The sequence below is a fragment of the Cyphomyrmex costatus genome, unplaced genomic scaffold, assembly GCF_001594065.2.
Source record: "Cyphomyrmex costatus isolate MS0001 unplaced genomic scaffold, Ccosl1.0 scaffold298, whole genome shotgun sequence".
NCBI lineage: Eukaryota > Metazoa > Arthropoda > Insecta > Hymenoptera > Formicidae > Cyphomyrmex > Cyphomyrmex costatus.
In genome coordinates, this window is record NW_017277103.1 from 125,135 (window position 1) to 140,380 (window position 15,246).

Genomic DNA, 15,246 nt, shown 5'->3' on the forward strand with positions numbered 1-15,246 from the left:
CCCCCCTTCCTCCCCTCTCCTCCTCCTCGGCGACGACGACGTTGACACTCCGTCATCGTTCGCAGGGCGGATACACCGCGCTATCTCCGTTGGATCGCGGCTCGCCACAGTTTCTAGGAACGCGCGGCGCTCAATTCCGATCTCTCGAATTATCTGGCGTTGAGAGAGAGGGGGGGAGAGAGAGACTGAGTCTCTGTGTCTCTCTCTCTCTCTCTCTCAGCCTCTTTTTTTTTTTTTTTCCACTCGCTGGCTTCCTGTGCGGCACTTCCTATTTGTATGAACGCGCATTTTCGCGTCGGCATTGTCGCGCCGAGGATGATGTCGGGCGACATTATATGCGTGCATGCGCTCGTTATACCGGATCGATCATAACGATCTACGCGACGCGTGTGTGTGACGCACACACACATGGGGGTACTCTTCGTGATTTCCGTGTGCATGCGCTCATACCCGCGCGTGTCATTGACGCATACGTCTCCCTCGCGCGTGTACGCGTGAAAGAGGACGTTCCAAGTCAAGCGGCGAAAACGACGAGGTTATGACTAGCCGACTAGCGGTGCCAAGATAGTTTTCGTTGAAAAGACTGCGGGAGGGTTACATTTGAAAATAGGTCCGTTCTTTTTAGCCGAAGTTCTCGCGTGCTCGATCGAAGGAGAAATGGGGAAGCCGTGCGACGAGTTTACAGCTGAAAGGAACAGGCTTGACGATCGGAATTTTTCTATTCCGTTTATTCACAGAAGAATACATATATTTCCTACACATTTTTAATTGCTTTTTAGGTTTGATAAAAAATTACTTCTCTTTCTGAACGGCTGAAAGCCACTAATTAAGATGTAAAGGCCATCACACGTACAAAAAATTTGTCTTAAGCAAATCGACCAATCACAATCAAGATTACGATCTCACATTTTAGTACGCTAACCTGTGATTGGCCGATTTGCTTACGGCCTTACGATCATGATGAAATTTTTCATACGTCTGATGGCCTTAATGGGCCTTCTACAATAAGCCATACTTAAGTTTTAAGTGTTAAATCATAAGAAATTTACCAATCACAATCGAATGTGAGACGAATAATCGACTGTGAGTGGTCAATTTTTTATGACTTAAAACTTAGGTAATGGCTTATTGTAGAAGGCCTATAAAGGCCATCACACGTACGAAAATTTTAGTAGCAATCGTAAGGTCTTAAGCAAATCGACCAATCACAATCAAGATTACGATCTCACATTTTAATACGCTAACCTGTGATTGGCCGATTTGCTTACGGCCTTACGATTACGACTAAATTTTTTATACGTGTGATGGCCTTAAAGCGGGAAGCACAGACTTTTGCATAACGCATAAACCATATACATAAAGAATTTGATTGGTCCATTGACTCATGCATAAGAAAATGGGCCAATGAAATTCCTTTTGCACATGTTTTATGCATTATGCTAAAGTCTGTGCTCCCCGCTTAACTAAGAATAATTTTTTATTTCATTCGTTAACAGATTACCCCTCGATCGTATGAAAGTACAAGGCAACAGATAGAGATGTGAAAAAAAGAATAAATCATCGAAAGGAATGTCAATAGTATGTGACGCGCGAAATGACTGTATATCTTTGGAACTTTCAGCAGAATGACGTTTCTTTAATTTTCTTTGAAAAGTATTGCCCATTTTTATTCGTTCTCTTTTAATTAATTGTATTATTCAGAAATGACTACGATTTGCAGTTAATTCTATATATTTGACTCGTAAAAAGCCCAGGGCTGTATTTAAAATACTTTTACTTAAAACACAGTTTTCTCGCAATAAAAGTAGGTTTTACATTTCATATTTTAGTGGCGTGCATGAAAGTATTACATTTAAAATTGAAAGCTTTATGTATTTCATAATTTAAATAATAACATTAATCGTCAATCTTAGTTTTGATCACTTTATATTTTAATCTTGAAGTAACAACATCTTGCATATATAATTTATAAAATTTTCATGTAAGTATTAAATTGAATTTGATTTCATAGTATTTAATATATTGATTTTTAGTTTTGTCTTGATTGTCCTTTAGTTTACTGAGCGGTTTAATGAAGCTTTGCAATATTTCAATTTAAGATTGTTATCAACAGAATCAATTTCTTGACAATCATGTGAGTCTTTTTAGTATTACTATAAGGTCAGACTATTATAACATCCTATAAACATTGTTTAAAAAATTTTTTACAGTTAAACTTACATTTAGATGAACAAGAATTGACATTTGGAACAACATCTTAATTATAATGTTAATATTTTTATCTATACTGATAAAGACCCAAGTATAGGGTCGAAACGTTTATATTTATATTGTATTTTATCAAATTAAATTTACATACGTTTAACTTGTGATTCTTAATGGCAATTATTCCTTATTGTATTGGTCAATCTTAGTATTTAAAGTACAAAAATACTATCTTTCATTATTAATATTAAAATGCAAAATATAAAAAATACTTTTATACACTTCCATGAAATATGAAATGCATAATATTTTCATGTACACCGCGCTGAAATACAAAATATATGATACAATCGTATTACGAACGCTGTTTTCAAATAAAAGTATTTTCAAATACATGGCCAGCCCTGAAGAAGCCATTCGATCGTGATCTTAACATGCTTGCGGAGAGGTGAAGTGGTCAAAAGCTACGGAGCATTCCTCGCCTGCGTCACGCGGCGGATCTTGACTCGTGGCGAGTTTCAGGCGGAATGTACAAACTCGTGAGATCTAGTTTAACAGCTCGACCCTCTGCGTTTAATGCACGCCCTAAATGTCCTTAGACTAATATTTCGCAGGCCTACAATGCTACGTTGAAAGGTTGACTTTACAATAATTAAGCATAGATGAAGGACGATTAGAGTCAAATCGTTTAAGTATAATCAAATTAAGTATGTGTTTTTCTTTAGAATTTTATTACACACTTAATGTTATAACCGCTTTATTATTTTTATTTTATGACTTGACTCTAATCGTCCTTCATCTATGCTTAATTATTTTTACATAAAGAGTCCTTTATTTTCTAATTTATTTGTTTTTAACTGTATACAATTTAATTTAGGTACATTTTATCGGTAACTGTTGATTTTTAATTTAACTTCTTTTTTTTTTTTTTTCAAGTTAAACCTCAGACAAAATGGGACAATGAGTGGATAATTTAATAATTTTGTGTTTTTCATATTGCAGTGTGATCGTTATAGATGTAAGCAAAAATAAGCAGTAATTCTTTAATGAATATGCTGTGAAAGAGAAAAAAATGTAAAAAGAATTAAAGTAAAACGGTCCAATTTTTTTTTTCTTTGATTTTTTTATTCAGACCAAATTTAACTTTGAATTTTTCAATTTGTTTATTAACTTTACTTGTATCTTAAATAAGTTACACTTTCCAGATTGTCACCTTATACTTGATCTGGTTAAAAGAAGAGAGTTAACTTACCCAACTTTATGTACCTCGTTTGCATTGTTGACAGAAAGCTACGCGAAAGCAAATCTTTGAGAGAAGGATGATTTCGATCTGATTAATTTAATCAGTAATTGGTTTAGTCGGCAGGACTGTTTATTGACGAAATTACTAACCGTACAATTTATCATTTCTAATCTGATTAATAACAAATTAATTGTTTACATATAAATAAGTGTAAGCTTGTTATGAATATTTAGTCAATGACCAAAGAAACGAGCACGATTGTTCGAATAATATCAGTTCTGCTTTTATTAGGATTAACTGGGATTTTACATTCTCGTAAGTAATAAGGTAACACTTGCTTTCAACAGTTTTTGCCAGTCAGATGTCAAATTTGCAAGCTCTATAGGAAATATTTGGTTGACCTGGGTCACCATTGTTCCAGGGATCAATACTTTCATAAAGGAAAAGGATACGATACGAGACAAAGTTGTGACACGATATCATTCACTGATATAGATTAACGCCTCTTGGAATGCTATCTCCTTCTCTTTCTTTTTTTTTTCGTTTTCGTCCTGCGACAAGGACTGCAGGACGGAGATACGTTTCTCGCATCTTTCTATCCTATTATTGTATAACCAGTCAACTGGCGGGTTCGATGAAAAAATTTTATCGTACACGACAAGAACACGAATTTAATTACACTCTTCTTGTTTGCAGCACAGCTGCAGCTTAAACGTGTTTAAGAACAATAGTTTGATAGAAAAATTAGTACTAATTAACTGAGCTCGGTTTTTGGATTTTTTGCTCTCTTTCTCATTACGATAATAGTACGATTATTATTATCTAAAAGTCGTACCAGGAATTTGCTTGACACAAATTATCATAGGTTTTTGCAGTTGCATCATTTAATAACGTCCGATAATACCGAGATAAATTGAAGAACGGTCCTAGTTAGTTGATGTACAAGCATTTCTCGTTTATCTACAATTAGAATTATTCAAGTTTAGAGAAGCATCTCGTGGTTGTATTGTTTATACTTGTACTTGTGTGAGGTCCAAGTCTTAATTATCGTGTTTTTTTTTTCCAGTGCTCTATTTCTCTAGTTTAGGCTGTAAATCTATTCACAGTATCATCCACTTATTCTTTTTTTTTTATACCGTATTTATAAGCGTCTAATTTTCCCGCCAGCAGAGAATGCTTAATTCTTAAGTGTCTACTTGAGTGTCCAATTAGCACTTAATTTTCCAAAAGATTGCAATCTGTTTAATACTAATAAAAGAATTAATTTAATATGCGTAAGGAAAGACACACTCCCGATTCTTCGATTTCAAATCTCTTTCCTCCAAACAAGTTTTGAGCTTCAAGACTATCTTTGAACGATACTTGCTTTAAAATTCGTTAGAAATTGTACTCTCATTTTTGATATCGAAGTTTTAGGAAGGTTTTTATGCAAAAGTGTTTTAGGTAATTAACGCAATTACCCTGATTCTAGGATGAACTCTCTTGACGTCAACCTTGTTGTCATGTATATAGTCGCAGCTATTTATTTCTTCTCGTATTGTAACGTCAGTTTTAACTTCTAGACTTTGTTTCGACCTCCTCTCTCTCGCCAAGGTCTGTACATATACATGTAAAATTGTATTCATATCACTGTATAAAAACGTATTGTGACAAAGTCAATTATATTGGGAGACCTATTTGCTCGAATGTCCTTTTTCCCGTTTTCTGAAAATTATAAATTTCGGACTAAGAGCCGCGCATTTTGAAAGTCCGCCCCTCCGAAGTATATCTCAAAAATGACTGCTTGAAATGTAATTGTTTAGCTTAGCTTCTCGAAAACTTTCTTTGCGAATTTCGGGACACTCTGTATACACACACACATCTGTAAACGTACTTTGCATATTCTTTTGCACAGTGACGTAAATACGTAAATTTTATCAAATTATCCGCAAACAGGCAGTGTGAAGAATTGATGAAATTATGGATCGGAGCTCAACGAAGAAAGGGATAAACTTGTCCAGTCTGACTTATTCCATTTGCTCTTCATCTTCTTCTAATTCTAAAAATTAGAAAAATATGAACAGTAAGTTAAATAATTATATAATATACGCAATTAATAAAAAATCTTTAAATAATAAAATTTTAATGAAAATTAACTTAATCATTAAATTGATTTGATTGTAAGAAAAAATTCATGGGACTTAAATTAAAATTTAAAATAAAAGTATTACAATAAAATAATTTAAAATTTAACCGAGATTAAAGTTAATAACAGGCATTAATCAACGATTAACTCTTGCGAAGCTCCGACTTTGTTAACGTGGGTCTTTTTTTTTTTTTAAGACGTCATAGATATTCGACGAATTGTAAGAAATTTTGCTTATTGGAGCAATAAATCGTGGCTAGCCGAAGTAGTCATTCTAAGGATTCTCGATCGCGCGTATCTTTCCTCGCACCTCCGGTCCCGACACACTCCACTCACTTTTCTCCCACCCATTCCTCGAATTTATCGTTATCCGTGTCGGTTGGGTTTCGTATCAGCCACCGTGTCGCGGTCTTCGCTTCGCTAGTTTCGCTAGGCTAGACGCCATACACGACGTCGGGGTCAGTCTCGCCGTAAAGGCCATCGCGCGTACAAAAAAATTTCAGTAGCAACCGTAAGGTCTTCAGCAAAAATCGGCCAATCACAGGTTGGCGTATTAAAATGTGAGATCGCAATCTTGATTGCGATTGGCCGATTTGCTTAAGACCTTTACGATTGCTACTAAAATTTTCGTACGCGCGATGGCCTTAACCCCGTCGTGGAGGGACGAAGGGGACAGGAAAGAAGGAAGGAAGGGAGAACGTCAGCGACGTTTGCGGAAAAAATCGCGTGCATCGGGAGAGGATTATATAACCCCCGGGGACACATGTATGAGTTAACGTTTGTCACCCCGGCGTTGCTGACAACACACCGCGACGCGATGTCGAGCGGTCGGCCTTTCTTCCCGATCGCTTCATCTCTCGCGAATCGCTCGCGCAATTCCCATCCTTCTATCCACGCCTCCTCTCTCTCCGCTCCTTTCTCTCGCCGTAGTGCAGCCGCGCGCGCAACAACTTCCACCTTCATTCTGACGTCTACAACGAAAACATCTCTCGCTTGATCGCGGCCTGCCACCGAGGCGCAGTGCTCGAACTCTACGCCGTTCCCATCCTCCCTCGGCGCAAGAACGATGGAGACGAGGAGGGAACGAATGTATAGGAGAAAGAGTGAAAGAGAATAAGAGAGGAGTGACTGACACGCGTGTGCGTGTATTTGTACAGTACGTGTGCAGTGCAGGAAGCCGTGCACGAACACAGGGCAACACGCCAGGCCCGGATTAAAAAGTTGAGGGGCCCGGGGCTACTTAACTTTAGGGGGGGGCCCTTCTCTTCGATCTTTGTCAAAAAGACGATCGCGTCTGTATACGTAAAGCAGTACAATTGGGCTATTTAATCCAAAACGGTAAACATTAAAATTGAATCGTATAAAGATTAGAGACAAATAAATAAATTAATTAATACATTCTTTAGTCGTAATTTCTTTTCTCTCAATTTTAATTTTACAAAATCTTGTTGTACTGAATTATTAAAATCCATCGATCTTAGGAATTCACAGATTCGATTGCTAAGCCGAGTTAAAGATTTTTAATCGTTCGTCCAACCATCACTGTTCTGTACATACTTTTTTTATTCTTTTAAGAACAGATCTTTCTGCTTCGCAATTTGCTATTGATAATATAGTTACAATTATTCCAAGCGCTATATAAACATTGGGAAAAACACACAGACTTCTATATATTACTAGACTGATAACTTCTTATGTATAAGGCGGAGGAATTTCTATGTACAAATCGGTCATCCATTCTGCGCACGCGCTTTGACGGCGCATATACATACGTAAATAGTAGTGATATTTCAATTGGGTTAAATTTGCGTGTTAACTGGATTATATGTTTTAGAAAGATTAAAGAAATAATTTTATGATTAGTGTGCACATAAATAATTAAAGGCGAATTTTGGCGTGGTACAGCAACCAAAAGTAACCGCGACTAAAGGCTATCTTCGTTTTCAGGTATCAGAAGACAAAGATAGGAAATCTAAGTAATTATATTGAACATCTTTTATATTAAGCATCTTTAGAATATTTTTCTAACATTATTTTTAATTGTATATGACAGCATTGTAATTATTATGTACTTTTTCTTGACACTTTATACTTAAATAAAGAAATTTTCTTATCATTTTTTAAACTCTTGCACGATGGGACGGCACATTTTAGAGTCGCACTCGAGCACAATTTTATCACGAAATCACAATATATGGGAGAAGTTGTAGGTGATACTGTATGTATTGTACTACGATCACTAGAAGTTTGTGACTACAATGCGTACGCACATGCGTATTGCATCGAAGCGTGTGGCGCATGCGCAGAATGAGTGACTTTAGTACACACACGCTTCTTCGGAACACTTTACATAAGAGAAATCCAGGGAGTTATCAGTCTAGCAGTGTATAGAAGTATGTGGGAAAACATCAATCATTTGCTCTACTCAACTAATTTTAATTTTAATCAAAAAAATTAAAATTCTTTCCTTAATGTAACGGGGGGCCCCCTATTTCCTCCTCTCTCCCCCCCCCCCCCTTAATCCGGGCCTGGGCGACGCACGTGCGCGCACATATATACGTGCATACGTGGGGATGCGCGAGAGCTGCGCGAGTGTAAGTGTACCGCGTTCATCGCACCGCGCGGAGTGCGCGCCGCCGGGCGCGCCACCTAGCGGGCCTCCCCCGCGACCCGCCGCGCGTTCTCGCTCGCGAGCACTCGTCCGTCCAACCTCCTGCGCCAGCTCTCTCTCTCTCTCTCTCGTCGAGAGATCCGCTCTCTCTGGTACTCGCTCGTCGTCGCCGTCGCCGTGCGCGCCGGTGGCGTTCGCGAATCGTCACAACTACGTTTCGAGGCGGCGCCGCCGTCGTCGTCTCGCTCCGCTCCGCGCGCAGCAGTGTTGCGACTATTTGCAGTCGCTGGTCGATGCACGCGTGGATTGTGGAAGCGACCATATTATTCGACGCGTTTCCGACGGTGTGTTCCTCTACGGTGAATTCCTCGCCTCCTTCCGTTCGGCCGACGTGGAAGGGAAAGAACCCGTCGATCTCGCGCGCGCGCGCGCGCGTGTGTGTGTGTGTGTGTGCGCTCGCAGTCGTGCGAATGCACGACGGCCGATCGAGTGTGCCACTCGAAGCAGGGTGAAGAGAGGCGGCAAGCGGAAGAGCGGCGCATGGCTCGCGCGTAGGTATCTCGCATTCGAGTGTACTGTTATAGCGAGAGGAGCGTAGGTCGTGCGAGTGTCAGTGTCGTCGCCGCCGCCGCTGTCATCGTCGTTCCAGAAAACGCACACGATTGCACTTTCACTCCCCGTTGCGTTCCCCGATTTACGCCTATTGTCCCGCAGTCGCGTCCGAAGTAAGAGGGGCACGCACGAAATATAATTTCTCTCCCTTCCTCTGCCTTCATTTATTATTATGTAACACGATCTTATCGACGGACAAATCTCGTTGTAGGTGGAGTGCTTTGCGATCGATCAGGTCGAATTGGACGAGGATCATTCCGAGTCGTCGAAATTCTTGCTGACGCCCGAGGATCCCGAGCGCTCGGTGGATCCTGAGACCCAAGCGCGTCTCGAGGCACTGCTCGAAGCGGCCGGCATCGGGAAACTGTCGTCGGGGGATGGGAAGCACCTGCCCGACCACGAGGTGCTCCGTCGGTTAACGTCGAGCGTATCTTGCGCATTGGACGAGGCCGCGGCAGCGCTGACACGTATGCGCAGCGATAACTCGCGTACGCCGAACGAAAAGCGCTCTCTCGTCGAGGCGTGCACCGACGGGGACGTCGGCACCGTTCGGAAGTTGTTAACGGAGGGCCGGAGCGTCCACGAGACCACCGAGGAAGGAGAGAGCCTGCTTTCGCTGGCTTGCTCAGCTGGTTACTACGAACTCGCTCAGGTTTGGAATCCAAGTCGCGAACTGCAGCACCCCCCCCCCACCTGCCTCCCTTCTGCCGAAGAGTCCACATTGCGTTCCCGAATTTCCCGACGTGGGAATCGTCCGTGGTGTTCCCGTTGGATGCGTTGAGACACACGGGATACACGATTGCTGTTATGCGTGTGGATGACAAATTTCTGGTTCACACGCTTAACGTATAGTTCTTCATTGTATATGTACAATGTGATGGACTCGATTGTGGATGTCGTAAACTTGGATCTTGTGTGAATTTGTGTCCAATTTTTTTTTTTTTCTTAAAAATAGAAAGAAATCAAAATCTCTGACAAAATCTTAAACAGGGTTGCCACAAGTCAGGGAAATGTCAGGGGATTGAAGAAGTGCGCCAGGGAAGTCAGGAAAAGTCAGGGATTTAGCACACTTGTCAGGGAAAATAGAATAGCTGTAAATAAACTTATATTGCCTTGTTCCTCTATGATTGGTTTGGACTACATGTTTTTTTTTTTTTTTAACATTTTCCGTGTTACGATAAAACATTGCAAAATATGTATTATTCAAAGTCGGGAAAAATCTCAAAATTTTGTCAGTAAGTCAGGGGGAAATGTCAGGAAATTTTACGATTAGAAGTTTGTGACAACCCTGTTAAAGATACTACGAGTGTTTTTCATAGGTAAGGACGTGTTCTGCTGTGTTCGTGTGCCTTCGTGACGCATCTCTCCTCTGTGTCATTTTGTTGATATGCATATTTTACTGCGTACACGCAAAATTGTGTACTCGTTGTATTTGTGTAGATGTTGTAATTGATATTAATAGTTCAGTTTGAATGGCTGTAACAATACATTGGTACAGTAATTCTCAGTGTGTAGAAGGATCAAAAAGTAAATAATATCGGACAACATTATTCGATGATATTATTAAGGATACGAGTATAAAAATGTAACTTAATAAAATAGACTCGGTTGAATAAATCCAAGGAAAATGATAAATGCCTTATCGAGTCAGAACACTGGTTGTTCGTGTGAGCTGAAATGATGCTTTATTCTATCTTGATAATAAATTGAACTTGTTAACATTGTGCTCCCTAGAACACTATACATTAAGAATAATTCATTGATAATTCTAAGTTTAATTTATTATATGTACTTTGAGACTTGAAAAGGATCCGAAACGTTGTTATTATCAAGATACAATAAAGCATCATTTCAACTCACACGAACAGCCAGTGTTCTGACTCGATGAGGCATTTATCATTTTTCTTGGATTAAGGATACGAGTTGTAAAAATAAAATGTATTGGCATGTGTTTGATAATTGTCGAGACAATTCAAATTTATTTATATTACGTTGTAATTACAGTCACTCACAATCAACAAACTACAATATTAATACAATATTGTTACTTTGTCTTGAAAATAAAGTTCTAGCTTAACTTCACAGTTCAGAAACCTATTGATACATTTATCTATTTTCAACTATTCTTGTGTAACTACATTTTTGTGACACTAAAAATTCATTTATAGTAATTAAAAGCTAAAATTATTATTATTATGTAATTAACATTAGAGAAGTCACAAGAAATGTGTTCTTATGAAAAATTCTTCAGAACTAGAGGTCTTGACACATGTTATTAAAAAACTTGAGATTTAAGCGATAAGGAAATCAATCATGTTTGATTTGCTTCTGCTTACGTTACGGTCTCTATTGATGATTAGTCTATTTGCTTGCTGCTTAAGTTTTATGTTTCGAGTTTTTCTATGTGCCATGACCTTAAGTCTCTTATGTACTTCAACTTTTTTTCTCTTGTTTATCAAATTGTCATGTTAATCACGGATATGAAGTTGGCATTATAATTGTATGTCATACATACATATATATATACGTACAATTGTGTTAATAGAATAAGATAGTTTATTAGAAAAAAATCAATTTCGCAGATCGCGACGAAATTTTTCTGTCATTGCGTCTTTCTATGAAACAGGTACTTTTGGCGATGAATGCTAATGTAGAAGATCGCGGCATCAAGGGAGACTGCACCCCTTTGATGGAAGCTGCTAGTGCAGGACATGTAGATATTGTATCTTTGCTGATTGCCCACGGGGCTGATGTTAATGCTCAGTCTACGTCAGGTAAAATTAAAATCCATCCGTTTCTTCTGTACTTTTATATGTATAATGTCGTAAATATCACCCCGTAAAATTAACGATACGTTGAAGGTAACACACCTCTTATGTATGGATGCGCCGGTGGACACGAAGAGGTTGTACGTGTCTTATTAAATTCGGGGGCCAATGTCGAAGATCACAATGAGAACGGTCATACACCTCTCATGGAAGCGGCAAGCGCCGGGCATGTTCAAGTCGCCAAGATCTTGCTTGAGCACGGGGCCGGCATCAATACTCATTCCAATGAATTTAAAGAGTCCGCGTTGACATTGGCCTGCTATAAAGGACATTTAGAGATGGTCCGTTTCTTGCTAGAAGCTGGCGCGGATCAGGTAACAATGATTTGTTTCATCCTCATCTCTGTGGTGTGCAGTAAAGATAATACGATAGATGGAATGTGATAGATCCTGGTCTGTACAGATTATAAAATGATCTCATTGGTAGGAAAAATTATCGTCACGTTCCACTGAACGTATAGATAAGCGAGTTGCTGCATGTTCTCTTTTCGGATCAGTTTTAGAATAGGAAGAAATATAACTTTTCTATAGCACTCCTATGATTGTCTGAAAACTACCAAGTTTCTAATGCGGAAATTGCGAGGCAGACGGTGAATCTAATTGGCTATTAACATTTTGATTTATCTGGTGTCTCTATACGTTTGACGCCACATGGGTAGCGCTTTCTTTCAAATTGTTCAAGTACAGCTCAAAAAACCCTTCCCACTACATAGGATCGTATAACAAGAGATCAAAATGAAAAGCATGCTTTCTAAGACTCGTCTTTTTAACGCGACTTAATAAATCTTAATTTAAATATTGATATTTAATAATTTTACCAATACTGGTAACCGATTTTGAATTTTTTTTTGGCTCAAATTACTCGTGGCGATGCCGCCTTTCGGGACATATAACGTTCGATTCAAGATTTTTTTTATATTTTAGTAAGTTCTGCACCCCCCCAAAAATGAACTTTGGTGGCTCGGGATGAAATACTTGTGTCTTTCAGTTTTTGAACATGGTTGATATTTAATAATTTTACAAATAGACTGGTGTGTAATGGTATAAATGGTAAATTCTACGCATTTTTTACAGGAACATAAAACCGACGAGATGCATACCGCCCTTATGGAGGCATCAATGGATGGTCATGTGGAAGTTGCTCGTTTGCTCTTAGATTCAGGTGCCCAAGTAAATATGCCGACGGATAGTTTCGAATCGCCATTAACATTAGCTGCGTGCGGAGGTCACGTAGACCTGGCTATGCTGCTGATCGAGCGTGGCGCAAACATCGAGGAAGTCAACGATGAAGGTTATACTCCATTGATGGAAGCAGCGCGCGAGGGTCATGAAGAAATGGTTGCTTTACTTTTGAGCCAAGGTACGTAATGATGTGTTCTTACGAGCGAACGGAATATAAATGTTAAAACAACGCAGAGTATAATGTGGTTGTAATCAACAAAAAGGTGCAAACATCAATGCTCAGACTGAGGAAACTCAGGAAACGGCGCTCACTTTGGCCTGTTGCGGTGGCTTTTTGGAAGTTGCCGATTTTTTAATCAAGGCGGGAGCGGATATCGAGCTTGGCGCGTCCACTCCTCTAATGGAAGCTGCGCAGGAGGGACACTTAGATCTTGTTCGATATTTACTGGAATCTGCAGCAGATGTTCACGCTCAGACGCAGACAGGAGACACTGCATTGACATACGCGTGTGAGAACGGTCACACTGACGTTGCTGATCTTTTGTTACAATTTGGCGCTGATCTAGTACGTCTTTTCTATAATTATAACATTAAACTTGTGCAAGTTTATTTTTTATATTATTTTTATATAACAATATAAATATAAAGAGGGCAAAAGAGCCAGTTAATTAAATTAACGAACCATTTAATTTAAACAATCTTATACAAACATATATAAAACGAACGTTTCTACTCGGGTCATTTTCAATGTTCCATAAATTATGAAGTAATGTAAATTAAAATAACAATATATTGCATACATTTTTTATTAAGTATAAATTTTCTCAATTCAAAGATTCAGTCAATTTTGGTGTCGTAAGCAATAATTAATCGTGTTACAAAAATACGTATAAAAATAAGGAATTAACAATATTCTAAAACACAACGTATGAATATAAAAGTTCTTTTGCCTTGTCAAAAATAAAGAGAAAGAAGTAAAGTATTTTTATATGATATTTTATGTATTTTTTAATGTAATTATTTACACCGATTCATTGCATGTATTTTAAGGAGCATGAATCAGAAGGAGGTAGAACTCCACTGATGAAAGCTTGTAGAGCGGGCCATTTGTGTACAGTTCAATTCCTCATCTCGAAGCGCGCCGATGTCAATCGACAAACGACAAATAATGATCACACGCCACTTTCTTTGGCATGCGCCGGTGGTCATCTTGCAGTGGTTGAGCTACTCCTTGCACACTCTGCAAATCCTTTTCATAAGCTGAAAGTAAGAGCCTTGTACTTTGAAGTAATCGAGTGAAAGTCATGGTTTTTTTTTTTTTTCTATATGATTATTTCCGATTCATTTTAATTCGTTGTTTATGTATACGCTTCGGAATATACAAGATTCACAAAGATTTCATGATAACGCAGTTCTTATAACTATAGAGAGAGTAATATCTCTCAGTAAGATTAACAGATTGCATGATATATACTATATGATAAATTTTTCAATTCTATGCGATATTCGTATTTAGTATCTTTTACATAATCTTATTATATTAGTATCTTCTATATAATCTTTCAATCCATTATTTCTATTCGTGTTGATGTATAACCTAACGAAATAAATTCTAGGATAACTCTACTATGCTGATAGAAGCGGCAAAAGGGGGTCATACTCCTGTTGTTCAACTATTATTGGATTATCCCCATAGCATTATGATGAGTGCTCCTCATAGTGCTGCACCTGCGCCCATGTTATTACCGCAACAACAACAGCAGCAGCAGCAGCAGCCACCACCACAGCCACAACTACAACAACAGCAGCAGCAGCAATCACAACAACAGCAGCAACCACAACAACAGCAGCAACCACAACAACAGCAGCAACCACAACACATAAGTCATCAACAACACGTACCTCACTCTCAGCAAACATCTACTACGCAACCACAGCAACAGCAGCAACAACCTGCCGAGCAATTACAAGCGCAAAATCTTCAACCCAAACATAATACGCAAAAGTCATTGTTAAGAAAGAATCGATCAGTGACTATGATGCCCGATACGAGCCTTACTTCTGCCGAAGCGCAACAAGTTCGTTCACAGCCCGCAGGAGAATCAACCGCTACTACTAAGGACGATACCAATATTCTTGATAAAGGCAGTGGAGGTTTTACAAGTTTGTCAGAACCTAATATTAGTCTTAGTCCGACGCCAGCAACGTCAACGCAAGTAATACATGTCAGCGAAAGTCGGAAAACTATAACTAGACAAGAGCAAATTCTTCATAAGCAACAAATACTTGAAGAATTGCAAGTACGTCCTTTGTATTAATTCTTGACAAAATTTCTCGATACACTTAAAAACACAAAAACACATTGTAAGATTTTTGTATTAACATTATTTACATATACTTGACTCATCTAAGAATATAATCATCTTTTTATATATGATATA

At 38.7% G+C, this 15,246-nt stretch overlaps 1 protein-coding gene across 1 annotated transcript in view; it reads left to right on the forward strand.

Moving 5' to 3' along the window:
• The window catches only part of mask (multiple ankyrin repeats single KH domain), a 41,285-nt gene that overhangs the window by 991 nt on the left and 25,048 nt on the right, over nucleotides 1-15,246 (forward strand). The window contains exons 2-8 of the mRNA XM_018541666.1: nucleotides 9,008-9,448; nucleotides 11,423-11,570; nucleotides 11,658-11,938; nucleotides 12,698-12,983; nucleotides 13,069-13,370; nucleotides 13,856-14,071; nucleotides 14,422-15,105. Coding sequence (XP_018397168.1) covers nucleotides 9,008-9,448; nucleotides 11,423-11,570; nucleotides 11,658-11,938; nucleotides 12,698-12,983; nucleotides 13,069-13,370; nucleotides 13,856-14,071; nucleotides 14,422-15,105 — 2,358 coding nt within the window. The remainder of the gene's footprint in view (nucleotides 1-9,007; nucleotides 9,449-11,422; nucleotides 11,571-11,657; nucleotides 11,939-12,697; nucleotides 12,984-13,068; nucleotides 13,371-13,855; nucleotides 14,072-14,421; nucleotides 15,106-15,246) is intronic.